A 20878-nucleotide genomic window follows, 5' to 3' on the forward strand; every position below is an offset into this window, starting at 1 on the left:
TGCTTAGCACAGCTGTTTCAGAGCCAAGAGGCGAAATCCTGATTAATCACCACACCCTCCTATTTCTATTCAGCTCTGTCCACAACTTTATGCATAACACATGGTCTGCTATTGTTTTCTTGGGTGATGACTATTCAAGTGTTGGAATATTTAGCAATAAATGTTATAAAATGACAGAGTTTATGGAACGGAGCTTGACAGATTTTCAAACTGGTTAACAGCTAAAAGCGCTGGCAATTAAACACCAGTAGGTTAACGTCAAACTCTACCAATCCAATCTCTCCAAAATATAAATAGTGCAGTTTCTCCAGTGCTGATCCTGGAGTAGCAAAGACAGAAGCTCTATTCTCCCTATTACAGGACAGTGATTTTAATTTAAAGTCCAAATACTACCTAAAGTTCCTTTAAACAAATCTAGAGTGCAGTTAGGGATGGACTATCAATTAATAATAGTTTAATCCCAGTTCAGGACATAAGTTTTACAGTGCCCACTACAAGCATGACTTTTTTTTTTGAGTTTTTTAGTTCAGACATATGGTAATTTTAATGAGGACAATAACATAATTAGAAAAGGTAATTTACACATCAATTTTCAAAACTTTCCTGAGTAATGGATTAATCGGATAACCATGTCCATCCTTAGTTACAATAAAACAGATGTGTGATTTACACTGATCAGCCACAACAATGACCACCTCCTCGTTTCTACACTCACTGTCCATTTTCTTAGATGCACTGACCGTACAGGACACTTTGTAGTTATATAATTGTACAGACCATATGTAGACCATCTGTTGCCCTGCATAATTTGTTGCAACAAACACGAACACACATCAGTGTCACTGCAGCATTAAGAATGATCCACCACCCAAATTATACCTGCTCTGAAAAAGGACAAACAAAGTATGCAGCACAACATTTGGACTACAGTGTGTAATTGTAGAACTACAAAAATGCTCCAGTACGGTCATTGGCGCTGAGAGAATGGACAGTGAGCATAGAAGCAAGGAGGTATTCATAATGATGTAGCTGATCTGTGCATAATTCAATGCCTGTGTTTGCTTCTGCACAAAGGTACTGAAAATAATGAATAAACATTATATTGCATAATGGCCATGTTAATGTTTTTATTCCCTGTATTACATAGTGTACTAATGTATGGAGATAAATAAGTGTGAATATATCTTTCTTACCGAGCAAGCACTGGGGATTGTCTGCTTTCCGCACTCTAACTGACCAATGAGGAGCCTGAAGTGGGTCCAAATCCCTAAAGGAACAGACATAGGACACAAAGTTTTACACACCATGAGCAAGCAACAGTGCAGTGATGAAGGCATGGGTAGATCACAAAAACCGTAACCGCTGTGACCTGATAAGTGTCAGGTCCAGAGCACACCCTGAATCATTATGGGAAAGGCAGGGACACACCCTGAACAGTCCATCACAGATCGGTGATACGTTAAATCTAAAAATATTACAAATTATGCACTCTTTTTAATTGGTATGGAATCAATTAATCAACCCTCAATCAAAATCTTCAAAACAGCCCAAATATTCAACAGGCATATATCTTTAATACATAATGCTAATCAAAAATTTAAAAAATATGTGAGCTAGACTTTGCTGTGTGCACTGAAATAAAATATGTCTGCAGTCTTTCTGGAGAATTTCTCACTCCAACCAAGTCAAATAAATAAAGGCGGGTGTTAAAGCTTTCATCTTGGATTTTGTAGAAACCAGTTTATGAAAAAGTAAAAAAAAAATCCCCTCCCTCTATATTCTCCCTCCTTCTAAAGCCCATCCTCTGAACACAGGAAAGGCACAGTGTGTTTGCGTCACACTCCAACCAGCCAAAAGGTTACAGTCCCTAGGGCTGAATCTCAAAATATCTTTTACCACACTTTATAGTGCACAATGTAGGTCAAAAAAATAACAGTTTCCGCATTCAAAAAGCGCAGTGTACTTCAGATAACTACAGCATTTGTATCCGTGATGTCCTAACGTGTACTGCACTACTGCAGTGTCAGTGGTAGTAGTAGTGGGAGAAGAATCTGTGAAAATCACTATGTAAAGATTAGGGCACTATTTGGGACCGAGCCTAGATTAAAAGTGGTGCCAGTAATGAAAGAAACAAATTCAATACAGGTATTCTTTCCTGCCTGGGTCCCTGCTCTTCATACAAAACGTGTAAAAGGTATTTGCCCCTCAAATACTTCCACGTCCTCATACTCTGTGACACCCAAACCAACGTTTAACCCAGAGACAGAGCGAGGAGCCCTTTTCAAAAAGCACCATTTTCAATTATAATGTACATATTTCATGGTCTATATCAAACATTTTTTATGTTCTTTTACTGATTGCTATTTAAGAGTTCTTAAAAAAAAAACACCTACTTAACTACCCTTAAGTGTGAGATGCTACACTTTAGAATGATATGCGATGCTTAATCTAATGTTAGCTTCTTATATGTCACCTTCTAATTTTGGCTCTCAGGGTTGCTGTGGCCTTTGTGGAGCCCTAAGAATTTGCTGTGCTCTCTGGGTGGTTGGGATGGGCCCCTCCTTACCCTCATGATACCACCCAGCATAGGCAGCTGTCATCTGATGTGATGGACCTGGCCAGTCGCCTGTCTCCTCTGGGCATGGGGAAGTCTGGGGCTGTTGCAGTACTGGCGGCCATGAGTGAGGAGGCAGTGGTTGACATCATGTGTTTTGTAGGAAGCACATGCTTGTCCTCACTCTCACAGCATTGGGGGCATGTGTCATGGGGGAGCTCAGCTAACAGCTAACAAGCTAAGAGGGTGGAACTGGAGACAACATCTGATTGGAGGAAAATTTGGCAAAAATAACCACAGCAGGTTTCTGGAGCACCATTTTGACACCCCTCGTGCGAGTTCCGCAAGGCAGCGGGATGTTTCTCCTCACTCTAAAGAATGATGCAGCGTGTGAAGCTCGAGTAGCAACAGGCTGCCAGTGATAAACATCATGGTGGAGAAAGTGGTGTAGTGGGAGCAGTGATACAATGATTCTGAATGTACTGCCCAACTGGAATTGACGTTGACATCTGGTTACTCAAGTCCACTCAGTTACTGATTTTCCTGAAAACTGTCTGTCTATTTGACCTCATTACAGGAGAAAAAGACCAAATATTACATTTAATAAAAATCATAACCTCTGCACAGAGCAGTTATGTTTTTTTTCGGCACCAGAATGTAGAATGCAGTCTCTTGTCCAAGCTTTTTATCTGACTTTTCCATTCCACCTTAAATGATGCAGCAGTTATAGTCTATAGTCTAGTGCTTTCAATACAATTGCTGTGTGGTTTAAAAGTGAACTGAAAATCTAAATAAGAAATAAGAAGGTACACAGGCACAAAAATGTTACTTCTGCACCATTTAAGGAGGAGATAAAAACCCTAAGAAAAATAAATATATAAATAAACAGAATTTAGCTGCTGCACCATTTAAGGTGGACTTTAGCAAGAATGCAACTGCTACAAAATTTAATGTGGAATGGAAAATCGGATTAAGAAACGTAGTCATCAGAATGTAACACCTTTTAAAGAGGAGTTCTGCAACAATACACTTGCTGCACCCTTTAAGAAGGACAGGAATATTTAAATCAAAAACTCATGGCTGCAAATGTGGCTCAAATGACTCAAATGTGGACTGGTGCAATAACATAATTGCTGCATTTTTTAAGGTGAAAAAAGAAAATTTGAATTAGAAAATCAGTGGCCTGAATGCACTTGCTGCACCATTAAAGTGGACTGATACAAGAATGTAACAGTTCCATCATTAAAAAAGTGGCATAGGTTCCAGAAAGTAACTTCTGAAACATTTAAGGTGGACTGGTATAATAGTGCTAAAACTATTTAAGTAAGAACGGAAACACTAATACGGAATGTAACTGCTGCGCCATTTATGGTGGAAGGGAAAATTAAAATAAGAACTGTAGCTGCCAGAAAGTAACAGCTGCAACATTTAAGGTGGACTGGTGCAATAATGTAGCGGCTACATTATTTAAAAAAAAAAGAATGGAAAACTCTAAAAAGAAGCACAGTAGTCAGAATGTAACTGTTGCACTATTTAAGGTGGCAGGGGACATTTGAATAAGAGGTATAGGCCTCAGAAAGTAACTGGTGCATCAAGGGGGACTGGCACAATAATGTACATGATACTTTAGCAAGAATGGAAAATCTAACAAGAAGCTTATCAGTCAGAATATAACTGCTGCACTATTTAAGGTGGAATGGCTAGTGCCAGAATATGCGTAACAAACGTATTTAATTTCAGATGAATTTGGGGTTTGTTTTGGTGCATCACACAGCTCAAGAGTACAGCTGTCCAGCCCATATTCCAAACTCCAGCGAGAAAGCCCTGCAAACTCTGAGAGCTCTGAAAGGCCCAACAGCGATGAGTGCCGTCGATGCGTACGCCTCGAAAAAGCCCAACATCATTCGGACGGCACTGCACCATGAAGAGGCTTGAGAGGATGTTTAACGAGAACAGGCCTATTGTTTGCTCGAGCACCCTTCATTATTCTTTTCCCTCCTTATCTACAGGTGTGAGTATTTGTTCGTCTACTTCAGAAAAATAAGGACAGAGGGAAAAAAAAAAAAAACGAAAAGCCCTTCAGAAGTGAGAGCTCTATCATCCCATCGTGTCAGGCTGAATGCAAATGGAGGGAGGGACTTGAAGGAACAACACAAACAGTGTTAATGCAATGCAATGGCTCACTGAGCAGCATTTCATCACTAAACTAAAAAGCGTAAAATTATTCGGTGTGAATTAATTCCGGCATTGGTGCCGTTCAGCGCCGGTGTTGCTGAGGTTCATGTTTCGAATCCACCCCTCCTTCCCCTTCCATCCTTCCTCTCTCCCTCGAAGCCCACACCCCACTTTCCACCCCTCCAAAGCCATTTGGAGCTGTGAAAAATTATTATAGGTAACAGGTTCTTTGAGAGGTGACAGAATTAAAAAAAAAATTAATTTGGCACCGACATCATGTGGATGCTTGGATTTTTCGCACCTGATGCATATTCATGCATCGCACGCCCTGCTCATCATTACCTCATAGCTTTATTTTTTCAACACCCTTTTTTTTCAATCCCCAATGTTCTCGACTTTCACAAAGCCACTTCAGGCATCATTTTTGTAAACAGCTGTTAACACGTGGCGTGTACTCACGAATAAACATCGTTGTCCACCACGATGCCCTCGGTCAGGTGCGGCCAGGTTGTCGCCAGGTGCAGTTCGCTGAGGAAAGAGGGGAAACAGCTTTAAACAAAAGTTTGTGACCACAAGTTATAACGAATGAGTTGAATTATAACAAATGTCTACAAGGGGCATTCACTAAGAACACAGATGTGCACACAGCTGGTCTCCATAGAAGAACATTATAAAACAGAAAGAATTTATGAAATAGCACGTAACGTCGTTCAATGCCAAGTGTCGGCAGGAGAGGTATTGGGATGAAAAATTTCTAATGTAACGCTAATAATCCATAGTGCTGGATATCAATGTATTCTGATATTTGAATGCAATGGAGGAACTTGTTCTTTAAAGTCACACTGTAATATTTGGGGTTTTGCTCATGGGCTGCCGTACAGTTGCAGAGTTATTTACTTTTACAGCACGGTCCTGAAATCAAGGGGAGGGAGGAGGAAAAGGTGGAGAGAGGGAAAGGGAAGGGGGTTTTCTACCCTCCTCCAAAAGTCTCATAGTGCAGTTTGTGCAGTGCTGAACATGGAGTAGCTATGACAGAGAATATTCTCTGTATTGCAGTTCAGTGGAGCATCACAATGATGTTAAATTTTAAGGTCAAAACACTACCTAGTCTTGCTTTAAATCAACAAAGTGATCACATGCTGACATCACAACACAGAGATAAATGTCTAAGCTTTGATATTATTCCCAAAAATAAATAACTGAATACAAATAATGATTTTATAATAGATGTTCTTCATATTTTGTAGTTTTTGCATAGATTTTGTATTTAATGTGTTTATTACATATACACTACCTATTTTGCTCATTTCCATTCACTTTGTTCTTCAGTGGTCAGGACGTCCGAAGCACCACCACAGAGCAGGTATGATTTGTGTGGGGGATTGTTTTCAGCACTGCAGTGACACTAATGTTTTGGTGGAGTGTTAGTGTGTGTTGTGCTGGTGCGAGTGGATCAGACACAGCAGTGTTGCTGGAGTTTTTAAACCCCTCAGTGTCACTGCTGGACTGTGGGCGGTGTCCTGTGTTCACTGATGGAGTACTAGAGCATGACCAACACTGGCTTTTGGACACAGTGTTTAAAAACTCCAGCCGCCCTGCTGTGTCTGATCCACTCGTTCCAGCACAACATATTGGTGCTAAGAATTATCCACCACCCAAACGATATCTGCTCTGTTGTGGTCCTGTGAGGAGTCTGACCATAGACCAGTAACTCACTTTTTAACCAGTGCTACATTCTGAGGATCTAAATCCTTTCTCTGATTTTATTAATAGTATTATTAAAGACCATTTTATTAATATCAGTCACAAAGGTAGATTCAAGTACCTTATTGGATCTTCACAAGCGCCGAACGGAAGTTTGCCGAACTCTACGCCACCAACTTCTCCAGCGAGGAGGGCGTCAAAGTCTGCAACCAGAGGATAATGTATGTCAAAGTAATTATAGACTTTTATTATGGCGAGTTATCCTGGTCATAAAGATATAGCGTTTCACCTCCCCCCCCCCAGCATTAAACCATTAAGATATAAATGGAAAATATCATTAGGCTGAACAAACATTTTCTAGTGCGGCTTAATACACAGGTAAACAACAGTGTGGTGATGAATCCACTGAGCAAACATAATCTTAAGGTGTTCCTATCCGTGCGGTGAGCTGATACGACTCCATGGCAACACTGAACACTTTCTGAAGTGCATGAAATAAAATTAAAGCCTTCAGAGGGCACCTGGTTAAAATGAACACGCTCTAGTGTTGCATGCCGGCAGACCTGGGTTCGAGTCTCAGCTGTGAAATAATAACGATAATTACTTTCATTCAACAATTTACAATCATTAATGCATCTACTTCAAGTAAAATGATAACCCAACAGCTTTTGCAATACTGATATCACAGAACAAATATAAGCCTCTGACCACAGGCTTAATATTTAAAAATTGTGCACCAATCACAGATGTTTCTGTAGAAGTCTGAATGAATAAGTATTAAATCCAAAACCAAGTCTACAAATTTCTCCAAGTCATTTATAATTTTTATATTTTAATGACAAAATTACCTTTTAATTAGGGTTGGGCGGTATAAGGGTAATACCGTTTAATGTGGATGGCATCTCAAAATGAGGCCAGTATTTATGACGTGTGGGTGATGTGTCGATATTCTGTTGTGTCTTTAAGTATAAGGCCATAAAGTTCATTTATTTGCATTAAAGAGAGCCACGGGGAGGGTGCGCTCTGGACGCTTACTGACTGGGGATGTGACAGTTTGGAAAGAAAAGAAGGTAAAAACACATAAAACACTCGGAAGACCCTTTACTTGACGTTAGAGAAAAAGCTTCATACGTATGAGCATAAATACGTGCAATTTGAGGCTCAGTTCACTGGAAAATCATCTGCTGTGGTGTGTTAATCCTCAAGTGCTGGTTAGCTGTGTTCTAAACAGTGTAGAACCATCTTAATTTGCTTATTTTTAGACTTGTATGTTCCTCCAGTACCAGTGGCTTAAATTTGCTCTCTTAGAAACAGTTTTTTGTATCATCAACACGTGTGTAAGTGTGCAGTGTCAAGCTATGCTGAGCTGAACTGCACAGCGCTGAAAACCCTTCATTTAACCCACACTCTCAGATATGAGGCTCACGCAGCCCAACAGAGCAACCCCAAGCCAACAGTGCAAACCCCATATTTTGAGACAATATGACAGTATGAACAATGTGGATACAGCCCATCATATATTTAAAGCATAATTAAAAAGGAATAATAAAATTATTAACAAAAATAAAATAATTTAAAATTGCATTAAAAATTGCAATATGATATTTTGTTCCATAACTGTGCAAAAATGGTACTTTGACTTGTAGAACAACACCTTCACTATGGACTGAAATGTCAAAAATCATGTGTATTACAGTGTTAATATCTGCTGGCACCTCTATGGGATTTTGTATAATATTTTAGCCTGATGCCAGTGTTGGCGTATGGATTTGTTTAAACGTTTAATATTAAAAATGGATATTTGATTACTCACTCTAAAAATGACAGATTATTTTACATATTTTTACAATAAAATGAATTATTACAATGCTTCACTGTGCTGTAACAGAGAGAAAAGACTCCCTGTCATTGCTAGTCTCAGCACTTCAGAAACTGCACTATGTAAGTTTTGGAGGAGGGTAGGAACCCACCCCTCTCCTTCCTCATTTATTTCAGGGCAGTGCTATAAAAATGAATTATCCTCTGCCACTATAGGGGGAGCCCATGACAAAAAAAAAAAAAAAATCTTACCTAGTGTCCCTTTAATAAAAACACAAGGGTGTGATGACAATACCAAAATGAAACAGACAACTCTGGAATTCTAACAGTTAAATACAGCCACATTTAAAAGTTAAAGAACTTCAAAAAGTGCACCCTCTTACAGCATCAAATTCCCAGATATTCCCAGAAGTATTTACAGTTAAAGTAGTTTAAAGTAGCCTTAAATAAGGTCACTTTGAACGCTGGAGGACACTAAATAAAACCCACCATATAGAATAAATCATTTTTCAGGAACTAATCCAAGTTAAAGCAGCTTCAAAATAAAGCCTCATTTAAGTATAGAGAGCATCAAAAAAATACCCACCTTACAGCATCTTGGTTTCCCACAAATGAAGCCATGGAACAACAAGGCTTTTAGTAAAATAAGCAGCAAATGAAGGCTTGGGAAGCAATGAAGAACGGAAGCTGAGGAAGAAAAGCGCTGTAGCCGATATCTGACTTTGACTTTATTGAAGTACTTACTCGAGTGAAGATCTAAAAAGCTCTCAGCTCCCTCCTACCTGCAGCACATGGGCCTTCCACAGTGCCACTCCAGGCCTCAAGGATCTCTCGGCCCTTCTAAAAGCAACGTCTAAGAGCTGGGCACTTAGTGCCGCTCAAGGCAGGGTCAACCGTAAAGCGGCAAGCGTCCAAGAACAAGGGACAGGAGAGTGAATTAAGAGCAGGCGTTATATCAACCCTCCCTAAGAACACGGACTAATGCTCCAGCCTTATTCACGGGCTCACGCCTTCTACAAGAAGTCATGCTCGAAAGTGAGGTAATTGAGGGGAATTTTTCCTTCATTATTATTCATTATTCTTTTTGATTTTATAGATTAGCTTTGAGTATCAAAATGTGCTGCTCTGCATCTGATGGTTATTTAAAGATTCAGACACAAAGTCAATCATATTATTCCTCTTCAGTTTCTTTGCAGAGGTGCTGAAAAATGCAATTACTATCTGATTTGGATGAGGCCCCACAACTGAACTATGTGTTTTCCTTCAGTTCCATTAATAGGCCTTCATTCATTCTTTTCGTATGCTATTTGTGTAATGGTACATTATAATATATATATATATATATATATATATATATATATATATATATATATATATATATATATATATATCCTTTAAATTAAACAGATGGTATCATATTGTCCCCCTAAGGTAGTTAATACAGCCTGTAGTGTAAAAGGTAAAAGCACACACACAAACAGAAACACGAAACTACCAGCACATCATCCTCGTCCCATCCACCACAATCCTGGCTTGAAGTAAGCTGTTAAAATACAGATTTTATTTGGAATACTGGTTTAATTTAATTTATTTAAGTCCTAAGGTGAGAACGATGAGAGATAAAGAAAATAGCTACATAAAAAAAGAAAAAAAAAACTGTCTTAGTCACTTTCTACACGCCATAGTGAGAGGGAAATAGAGGAGAGCGATGAGGAGGAGGGGTGAGAGACAAACAACAATACATATACCACAGCAATACTCCTAAACCACTACAGTCCCCATAGTACCACACATGTGGACATACCATATTTACCCTAACATTCATACAAATAATTTACACATATGGCCTTCCAGTCCAAAAGTGGATGTGGATATTTTCACATGTGCATATAAACACACACTGCTTCTCATCCTAGTTCTATTTAAAATATATTACACTGTGCTTTTATTTTATAAAACTGATACCACAACAGCACACTGTAAACATCTCCTAAGGAACACAATCATACTTCAAATTGTTACCTTCAACCAATCAACACACTATGTTTATTCCACAGAGTGCATTTCCAGTTGTTATTTTAATATTATATGAATTTGGTCAGTAGGGGGAGCTGTGCACACACTTTTCAACTTCAAATTTCATCTAGAAGCACTTCTATTGGCCCATGAACCTCTGAATTGGATCTTTTAATTGTCTATCTACAGAAACATGTGCAAAAATAAGGAGTCATGTAAACAATATGTAAATAAGGCCTGGTGGGCTGTCACTGGTTTCTCATGCTGAAGCTGATTCATGAACAGCACTCATATCTTCACTGAATGTGAAATAGTATGAAAATGTACGAAAGAATACATTAAAGAAAATGTATGAAAATGTTACGATCAAATGTATATGAACAAATTATTTAAATTTTTTTGTGGCCGAATGCTGCAGTTGTGCTCTCCGTTTAATCAAAGAACTGACATGTTTTGGCAGGCTGCCATCTGTTCCATTTCATTTCTCATTGCTCACGAGCAGCTCAACACAGAGCCACAAATTTTTACAGAGAATCTACGGTGTTCTTATGAAGCAGATATAAAAATAAAATACAACATGTATCTTCAAATTTCCTTTGAGCTACTGAAACATCCACCAGGGATATGTTTGCAAAACCTACCAGGAGGCTGCTGAGGCCATGAGTACTGCTGCCAGTCCTGGAGGATGTAGGTGAAGCGGATGGCGATGTTGATGGGTGGCAGTGGCGTCAGTGAGCAGCCCTGTGGATTCCAAGTGTGACAGAATATTGGAGAAGAAAGAGGAGAAACAAACTGAATAAAGGACAGACACAAGGATAGCAGCAAGGGTATGAATATTTCTAATCCTCAAAATATTAAGTACACTTTGTGCATCTATCCTTCCGAGAATGGAAGGATCCATTACATACTCTTAGCCAAAATGAACGTAATTTTTCGGTCCTATATTCATTTTTTTTTTTTTTAAAAAGCACCTATAACAGGGTATGCACTCAATTCTCCAGGTCTTTACTCACAATCTTGGCCTTAAAGATGTCCAGCAGGCCAGAGAGGTGGTTGTACTGACTGGGAACCTTGCGGAGATGCACCATCTCAAAGTCAGTGCGGACTCCTGGGCCCTGGCACTCGCCTGAATACATCTTCCTATACTTCTGCTGGATCTGGACATATAACGGCACCTGGCTAGAAACACACAACACAGAATCAAAGGTTATAGTGTATAGCACATATATAGAGTAATGTTTAGGGGATTTATACCCCTGTAGCCAATGACTGTCTTTGAGCATAGAGACCATACGATCATGTGCAATATCTTCAGAGAGAATCCCATTTCCTTTAATGCTTACCTACAGAGATTGTACACAACTGAATGCCTGGGTTCACCTGAATTTACTAATTACAAGAGGAGTCTACATACATTTGGACACAGGCTAAACCTGTATGAGTATTAAATGAAGTTGATACATATTTTATATAAACTGTCCTATGGTAATCCACATCACCAGTAGTTACATCTTCATTGCATGAATAATAATTACATTCTAATAATAGTTTTATACGTATAAAGACAGCTATTACATATTCTGAATATGAAGTGGGGCTGTTGGTTATTACACAAATCATTACAGTTATGGTTGAAGGCTGTAAGAAAGCTGGGAGAGAGCGGTGATGAAGGCAGGACCTAGATAAACAGTTACCACAGCCCAAGAGCATCATCTGGTGGAAGTGCGGAGTAGTTACAGTTACAGGAAAGCGATGATGTCATTAATGTTTCATAAAGACACTGAAAAACCCTGACCTTAGCGCCAGTCACTCGTTCCACTGCACACAACTCGATTTGAAAGATTTTCAGGGGATATGGGTCAAATATTTAAGGCTCGGTCATGCTATTTAGCGCTATTTAGCCGGTCATTGACAGGTTACGTATGACGGACGAGAAGTATGTTATCGCCTCCATTTTCTCCACAGTCAACTGTGGCTACGCTGTAATGGAACTGTTATACTCTGAGCATTTTCTTTTACCTTGTTTTCTTTTACTAATAAAGAAATACTATCCTATCCTGTTTGTGTTGTGTGCAGTCCCATGATGGAAAAAATTAAACATATTAACCAATAGGGAAGATTTTAATCCTTTAAAATCCTTTTATAAGATTATAATACATGAAGCATTTACAACATGAGGGATTATTTTATGGGTTCGAGCACGGTACCGTGTCAAAAACGTGTTGTTTTATTAAGACGATAGACTATTTTTAAATTATATATATAAGAACATTTGCTCTGGTTAAGACTACACTCTTAAAACTGAAAACTGAGGGTTCTCCAAAAGTTCTTAAATAAAGGTAATGGTTCTACTTAGAACCATCAGAATTCATGGAGAATGTGGTATATGTATTTCTATACAGCTATAAAAGTGTCCATCTGTTGTAATAAACCGGATTTTGTTACAATAGTGGAACTATTTTTAGTGCTATACAGAACTGTTTTTTAAAAAGTTGCTAAATAAAACCATGAGTAACACTTCACTCATCAATTTGAAGAACCATTCCATCATTGAAAGAAACATTTCAAAACTGAAATAGTTCTATTTAGAACACATACTAGAAACATCATCTTAATTGAAGAACCTTGGCAGAACCCTTTTTTAAAGCTGTATGTCAAGCACTGGCCGTGCACAGAAAATTAATGGGTAAAACATATCCAATATATGATTAGACACACTGTATACACTGACCAAGCCCAAGATTAAAATCACTGATGGGTAAAGTGCATAACACCTTGATACAATGGCAACTGTTAAGGGCTGGGAAATATCAGGCAGTGAGTGAAAAGTCATAAGAATGCAGAGGAACGTTCAGCAGTCCCTAAAGCAGCTGGCACTGCTTTAAAAAAGAAACAAGTAGGAAAAGGACACCTTGCACTAATCCCTGTGGAGTGGACTCCTCTAGCTGTAGTCAGGAAGTGCAGGTTCATGAGTTTTTGAGGGTGGCTTTGAATGGAGGGTGTGGTGATATAGGCTTTGGGATTTTTTTTTTAAACTAAATTTCACATGCAGTGCTCTACATAATTAAAATTTAATCAAAAGAAAGCAAGCTAGCAAAAAATGGCAACTAATTCTTTCATTCTCATTCTACTGTCCTTATGAAATGATCATAATTAATAAAACCAGTTATAATCCTTGAATAAGCATTTATTCAACTGTGATTTTAATTATGAATATATATAATAATTATTTTCTATAATTAATCAACTAATTAAGGTGTAATTTTTGTTGTCTGTTTGTTTGGCCAAGATGACCAGTAAGAGCCCTGTTCCCAGCTTAATGAAGGGAGAGCCTAACCTACATTCTATAGTCAGACTACCAGGGAGTGGTGGTTATGAAATCACGTCTAAACAGCTTGTACCTTGGGTGAACAAAAAATGTCCCTGTAAAGTACCTTTTTATTCTGGCGGTGTTCTGAGCCACAAAGCTTAGTGGACAAAGAAAGCACACTCATTTGAATTCTTAACATAAAATGCAAGGTATCCCCAAATTTTGGACTGGCAGGGCATCTTTATCTGCAGCACAATGTGTATCAGCATTGCTGCTATCAATACTTTCCGCTACGAGGCATTAGAGAAAGAGTGACCTCGTGCCCTGCTGAGCTCCGGAAAAGAACCGCAGCCAGTTGCCGGGGGCAACACTTTCATCTTCCAGCATCGCTTCACAGACATGTACCGCTGTAAACTATTGTAGGAAGGTTTCTCTGGGAAACAGGGCGCCCACACACACTTACAGTTATTTTTTACACCTTGTCAAGACTTGGGCGCATACATATCTGCCGCATATATATATATATATATATATATGGTATCAATATGAATTTGTTACCTCTTGTAAAATGTTTTATATTTTAGCCAGTCACGCTTCCCTGTTTTGTGATTTTGTCTGGTTCCCCTATTCTGTGGGCTGTTTGTTTGACTGAAATGTTTGTTTTATTAATTTACGATATTTAAAAACTTTTGTCTTTCAATTACAATATCTAGATATTCATAATAATACACTTTTTGTCTCAAGTTCATTGCTATTTAAAGGGGTGTAATTGCATTATTATGCTATAATATCATCATTATATCAGTGACATAAAATGTTCCTAAAATGACAATGCAGTTATTTATCACAATTCTTGCTGGGACATATTATATTTATATTATAATAAAGTGAAAAAAATAATTTCCTCTCACAAGTTTGTCACATATCAAACATGTATCTCTCTCCCAAAAATACACAGATGTATTAGCATTTTAACTTCTGATTATATCTCAATAGACATAGAATTCAAATGTCTTGATCTCACATTGTTTCATTTATTTGATGTTTAATTATCCATTATTTAAAGCTTCAGTTTTCACAGGGTGCAATGAGGGCTTTTTTATTATTAATCAATCAACAGCCTTAATCCTGTTGCAAGAAAAATCTTGTTAGAATTCAGAAATAATAACAATGCAAATGCCTCCAAAGTATTTGGAAATAAATATTTTCACATTTGCCCCAATTCAGAGTTAAGAATGAGATTTCATTGTAGATGCAAGTTTATGCCCAGTATGTTACGAAATGTTTCTAAACCTATAACCCACCTTAATCTCAGGAAACTAAAGGCCTTTATATTGTGGCTAATTTCTCTGGTTTTATGAAAGATCGAAAGCAAATTTGTCTTTAATGTTTACAATAAGGAATACACACACACACACACAGTCAGAGTGCATTAAAGAGCCAGTGGCGAAGGCTATAGCACTGATTGAATGTAAGTGTACTGTTTTCCAGCAGCTCCAGTAACTAAAGGCGACAATTGGGAGCAGGAGAACACACGCTTGCTTGGAAGCGTCCAAATACTAGAGGCAGCTCACTGACGAAGGAAATGGGAAGCAATTAAATCTAAATGTGCATTAGGCTCAAGCCCACTTCTAAAGCAGGCAGCTTATAGTTAGTGACCATCAATGTGAATGTGTGATGGCTATTCAAGTACACACACACACGCACATATATATACATATATACATACATATATATATGACATAGCTAACAAAGTGAGTTTCAGCTCCAAACAGTTTAAAATGCAGAACCCAAGGGCAGCCAAGCAACACAAAAAATAACCATCTACTCACCAGCCAGTGTTGGCCAGAGAAATGGAGACTGAGCTGAGAAGCAGGTTGCATTTACTCTCACTGATGACGGCTTCACAGTTCGCCCCAGGTGATATAACCACAAACTCACGAATACCATACCTACACGAAAAACACAGAAATGAAACACTTCTGGCTCATATATATTTTTATATGACAGTGCTTTTAGCCCATAAATAAATAAATAAATAAGCAAGCTGATATTGAACAACACTGAACAAAAATAACATAATACTTAGCACACAAGAACAGACAATAAATAGGGTGCCAGTCTATTGTGGGGCATCACACACACACACACACACACACACTATCACTCCCACATTCACACCTGTGGACATTTTGACCAAGCCATCCACCCCCACTTTCAGAGGAAAATGAAACATTTCGAGAAAGTGGAAAAACACACCTCACAGTGAGCACAGCCAAAGTTTGAACCCAGTACCTTGGAGCTTTGTGGCAGCGACACTACTTATAGCACCATTGTGCCCCACACCTAATGCAAGCAGATGCTTTGAAATGTGAATAAATAAAATAAGAGTAGTCAGCGGCTCCTGAGTCAAGGGTTGTGTGACCACAGTTGCACTGCTCCCAATACTGACTACAAGTGAAGTCGCTTTACAGTTGGAAATTGATATATATGATTATAACATGATATATAACATTCACATTTTCACACATACATACATATATATATATATATATATAATGTGAATTAAACCTAATGTTTAATATTGTCATAGAACATTAATGCCATCTTGAGCATAATCGCCACATATGACTGCACCCTTGAGGTTGAAAATGTCTACAGACTCCCTGCCATGCTGGCTGCTGTGGAGTAATGTTACAGTTCCCCCTTGTGTCCTTTTTTACATTATTTATTTATTATTTTTAAATGGGTTTGGAATTTTAGTTGATTAGTGGAACGCTGAGTATAACCCATTGTGATATCGGAGTTATACATCGGCCAACGCTCACCCTGGAAAAGGCCTTGGCAATGAATACGACATCAGGGCAACCACTAGTGAAAAGCATCTGTGGACTTTACTGTACTTAACTATTGTAATTGATATTTTATTAAGTAAATAAAAGAATTTAAATAGGTGAATTTTTCGAGAGCGATGTGTAGTTATTAAGACACAGATTTGACAGTCGTTCAAAATTTGAATTCACTATTGAGCTAAAAGTAGTGATCGATCAATATGGGTTTTTTGATGACGGATGCCGATTTTTAGACAGCAGTAGTGGCCGATATTCCCATTCCTCAGGCAGTGAATAAACTAGAGGCATTATCATGATTTATTTTTACAGAACAACCTTCAAATTTGTAAAAGAAACCATTTAGAGGTCCTGAAATATATATCAAGTGGTCATAAGCTTATGAAAAATTGTAGGCGCTTATCTTATTTTTGAAAAAAAAAAAGCTAAATAAGAGGCTAAATAATGCTGGGTCTCTATGTTACAACTATCAACTCAGTCGTTTATGATGCAGATTATTGAGTGTATGTTACAAGGAGCAGCCAGTAACAAATAGTGAGAGATGAAGAAGAGAAAATAATTCATACCGTTTTCTCTGATGAGACGGCATGCAGCTACAGGTTGGAGGCTTGTACTCGTGTACTTGTGCTCAATAATGTCTGCCTGTAAGATGGTAAAATGGATGCAAGGGGTGCTCTAACAGCCAGAATAACGGAGCTGCCTACAGCATTGCCTGTGTGCATTGTGTAAATATTGGCCTCTTGCGCTAATATATCGGCTGATGCCAATTATATAAAAAAGGCCAAAAATTGGCCGATTAATCGGCCAGCTGATATATCGGTTGATCACTAGCTAAAAGATGACCTTGGACATTCCACACAGCGCAATCACACATTATCTGCACTTTTACAGCTCATGAGTGTGTGCTTATTTTCATATTCTACTACACTTATCCTCCTCTGGCCTGTTAGGTTTTCTTTACTTGTTTATTTTACGTTACCATTGTGTTTATTTTAAAAGACCCCAGAACTGTGCTCACTTTAAGATAATGGGGTATAATATGTTCCCAATAAGCTGAAAACCACTAGAGTAATCCCTTGAAGAAGAGTGCACTAAAACATTCTTTAGGGAACTGAAAAATGCTTTTCTACAATTTTTTAATGGAGAGTGCTTTCGCCAACTTTGTTTTCAACACTATCAGGCGTCTCTGATATTAGAATAAATGGTTCAGTGCAGTTAGTTGTACCAACCATCTGACGAGGCAGTGAGCTCTGGGAGGAAAGTCGTTGTTCATACACAGCAGGTCCTGCATGGCCAGAGGGAAGGCGTCTGAAGGAGGTTTGAAAAGGACATGGTGAGGCCTCAGAGCAGAAGATTAAAGCAGCAGGTAAATATCTCCCCACAGTAATCTGAAAGCAGCAGCTGTTACCTTCTTCTCCATCCTCTTTAGCCTCGCTCTCTACAGACTCCTGCTTGAGATAGTGGTGTGTTATGGAGAACTTGAAATCGGCAAAGTTGATCTCGCGGGACTTCTCCTCCCATGTGCCGCTGTTGTATTCTCCCTAGGCCGAGAAGAAATATTTGTTAGGGGACGACTTGGTTGAGGAGGACCTTAAATTCAATATAACCTTAACCACATAAAGTTAAATTGGTTATTTGGTTATTATTTGGTTTTGCCTGCATAAAATCAGAAACGATGGTTTTTAAATACGTAGCTCCTATTACCGAACAGTGAGAGGAGTACATGATGATGTAAGTTCCTTTTGGTTATCAACTAAACTCCTAAATATCAATGTATCATATGTGCAAAATTACAGATACAGAAGTTTTTTCCAAGGGGAAAAAAATCTCTAAAACTTTTAAAATGGTTTAGATGCATTTCTTCAACTTCATTCAGTATGTAATATTTTATGAATAAAATATGTCCCTGCCTCTATCTCCACTTACCCAACTTCCAATTGCCAACATCTTGAAAGCCCTGCAAGTTCCCAAAATTGGTTTCTCACATTTATAATGTCAGGAACCCTATCTGAAGTCTGTGTTGATTGTTTATTAATCTAGTAATACGTCTTCTACCGTATGAACAGCCCCACCTCTACCATGTCTACCATCTATAGTCCTGTTCACACAGAGTCCAAATGTTTCAGACAAAAAACAAAATGCATATCAAATTGTGTAAACAAACACACATACGTTATTGGTGATCTTCACACAAAGGACTGCAAAGCTGCTTCAGTTTTTCAGTTAGAACCTGTTAGGTGTTGTATGGATGTGTCAAAATTGGGCTGACCAATCAGAGCTCCATTGTCATGGTATCAGACCAAACAAATGAGCATCAGGCCAGCAACAGAACAGCCTGTCTAGTTCGTACCAGAAAACGCACTTTTACAGAACAAGCAAAATGCCAACTTGCGAGAAAAGAAGAAATGTGGAGGTTAACGAAAATATAATCCTTTTCAATGAGAAGACTTTCACACATAAGCAGAGCCTCGAAGCCCCTACTGACCTGAGGAACTGCCTTCAGGACAGCTGCTTTATATTCTGAATGATGTGCTCAAACTACACATATATTCATTATCTCTGCTGCTGCTATAAGCAATCTCTTCTTGTTTCAGCAAACAAACAAAAATGGTTCCACTATGTTAAAAGATGTATGTGTCAACAAAAATGTGACTCTGTGTGAGCAGGCCCTTATTGTTGGCCCTATCATTGGGAGATCAATGCCTCAAACATCAGGAGTCCAAGACTGCACAATTGTCCACATTCTCTGGGTGGGTAGGATGGTCCTACTTTTCCCCTCATCACCAGCACAATGCTAACCAGTGGTTGTCATCTGACTTTGTAGATCTGGACAGTTAGCCTTCTCCTCCAAGAGTGTTGAGCTGTCCAGCGGAGTTGTATTAGCAGCAGTTTGGAAAAGATTAGTTGGCTTCACGTCTTGGTTGAAGTATTCCTTACCCACCCAGGTTGGGTAGAATTTCATTCATTCATTCATTATCTGTAATTGCTTATCCAGTTCAGGGTCACGGTGGGTCCAGAGCCTACCTGAAATCATTGGGCGCAAGGCGGGAATACACCCTGGAGGGGGCGCCAGTCCTTCACAGGGCAACACACACACTCACTCACACACTCACACCAACAGACACTTTTGAGTCGCCAATCCACCTACCAGCATGTGTTTGTGGACCGTGGGAGGAAACCGGAGCACCCGTAAGAAACCCATGCGGACACGGGGAGAACACTGGGTAGAATTTATAATTAAAAAAAAAAAAAAGGAAAAGGAAAAACTTCCCAGTTGTCAAATTTACCCACAGCTGCTTTTCCACCACCTATACAACATTATTAGAGCTCAACAAGCTTGGAGGAGAACACTAATTGCCCACTTCGGTTATATGACTTAATATATGTCCACATTGGCTAGCATAGCTAAGTGATATGGACATGAATTACGCAAAGCTTGGTATAGTTGTGAGCCCATAATATTAACACTTTCAGGTAATGATACACTGGTCAAACATTTTAATGCACTGAAGGGATTACCTTTTTAGGTGGTTTGCCTGCATTGCTGCCGATCAGTTTCCAGTCATTTAGAACTTCCTCAACTCTGGATACAAATCTATAAACAAATTATTTACCAAGATATTTAACACTGACTTCAGCAGCAGGTTTTATGTAAGAATTCTCCCAATAAAAAAAATTCAAAACCTTTATAGGAAACAATTAGCTGTCAACAACATCACATGACAATCCTTTTCTCACCTACAGTTGGGTACAGATTCTCAAATGTATAAGTGGGCAATATGACGCTATTTTATTTACACATTTTTCAATTCTGTTATTATGTTTAGGTATTTAGTAATTAGAACTAAATTCCTTCCATATGTCAGTCTTTCCTTATGTTCAAAATGCATGCATGTCCTGGTTTGAACACCCCTGACACCATTAAAAACTTTCAAGTGTCCCAAAATAATAAGTCAAATATCCCAAAATATTTTCTTCCTATTTTAAAAAATTAAAGTAAATATTTTACTTCTGTTACATTTGCTGAATTGCTGATTCATCCTTGTCAAAGTAAGGATTAATTTAGGGGTTTAACTCCATCACTAAACAGTTGTCACTCTTCTTTAGACACTTTAGACTAGATGTCAGGATATGGCTGTAAGAATGTAATGCCATTTAGACACAAGTGTATTAGTCAGGTCAGTGTTGGAAGATCAGTTTTGGGACACAAACACCACTCCAATGCATCCCAAAAGTACAGGACGGAGCACTAACAAGAACAGCTCCACAGCCCAGTGACGGGTGAGATTTATTCCTCCCCTAGCCAGCACTTGGCATTGAACTTAGGCTCACTTATGCTGCATAATGTTTTTTTTCCATTTAGGGCTCATCTAGGGAGATTAAACAAGTTGTATCTGAGCTGCTGGACATATATGTCCACACCGGTAGCTGAATTCTCACGGATATTTGGAC

General features: G+C 38.6%; 1 protein-coding gene across 1 annotated transcript in view; it reads right to left on the reverse strand.

The window, feature by feature from the left end:
* rab3gap1 (RAB3 GTPase activating protein subunit 1) overlaps positions 1–20878 on the reverse strand; it is a 76359-nt gene that overhangs the window by 55020 nt on the left and 461 nt on the right. The window contains exons 3-11 of the mRNA XM_066641205.1: positions 19946–20021; positions 17835–17967; positions 17656–17734; positions 15410–15529; positions 11281–11446; positions 10909–11008; positions 6555–6636; positions 5189–5257; positions 1194–1267 (exon numbers count right to left, since the gene is read on the reverse strand). Of these exons, the coding sequence (XP_066497302.1) occupies positions 1194–1267; positions 5189–5257; positions 6555–6636; positions 10909–11008; positions 11281–11446; positions 15410–15529; positions 17656–17734; positions 17835–17967; positions 19946–20021 (899 nt within the window). The remainder of the gene's footprint in view (positions 1–1193; positions 1268–5188; positions 5258–6554; positions 6637–10908; positions 11009–11280; positions 11447–15409; positions 15530–17655; positions 17735–17834; positions 17968–19945; positions 20022–20878) is intronic.

This window comes from Hoplias malabaricus, chromosome 12, assembly GCF_029633855.1.
Source record: "Hoplias malabaricus isolate fHopMal1 chromosome 12, fHopMal1.hap1, whole genome shotgun sequence".
Classification (NCBI taxonomy): Eukaryota; Metazoa; Chordata; class Actinopteri; order Characiformes; family Erythrinidae; genus Hoplias; species Hoplias malabaricus.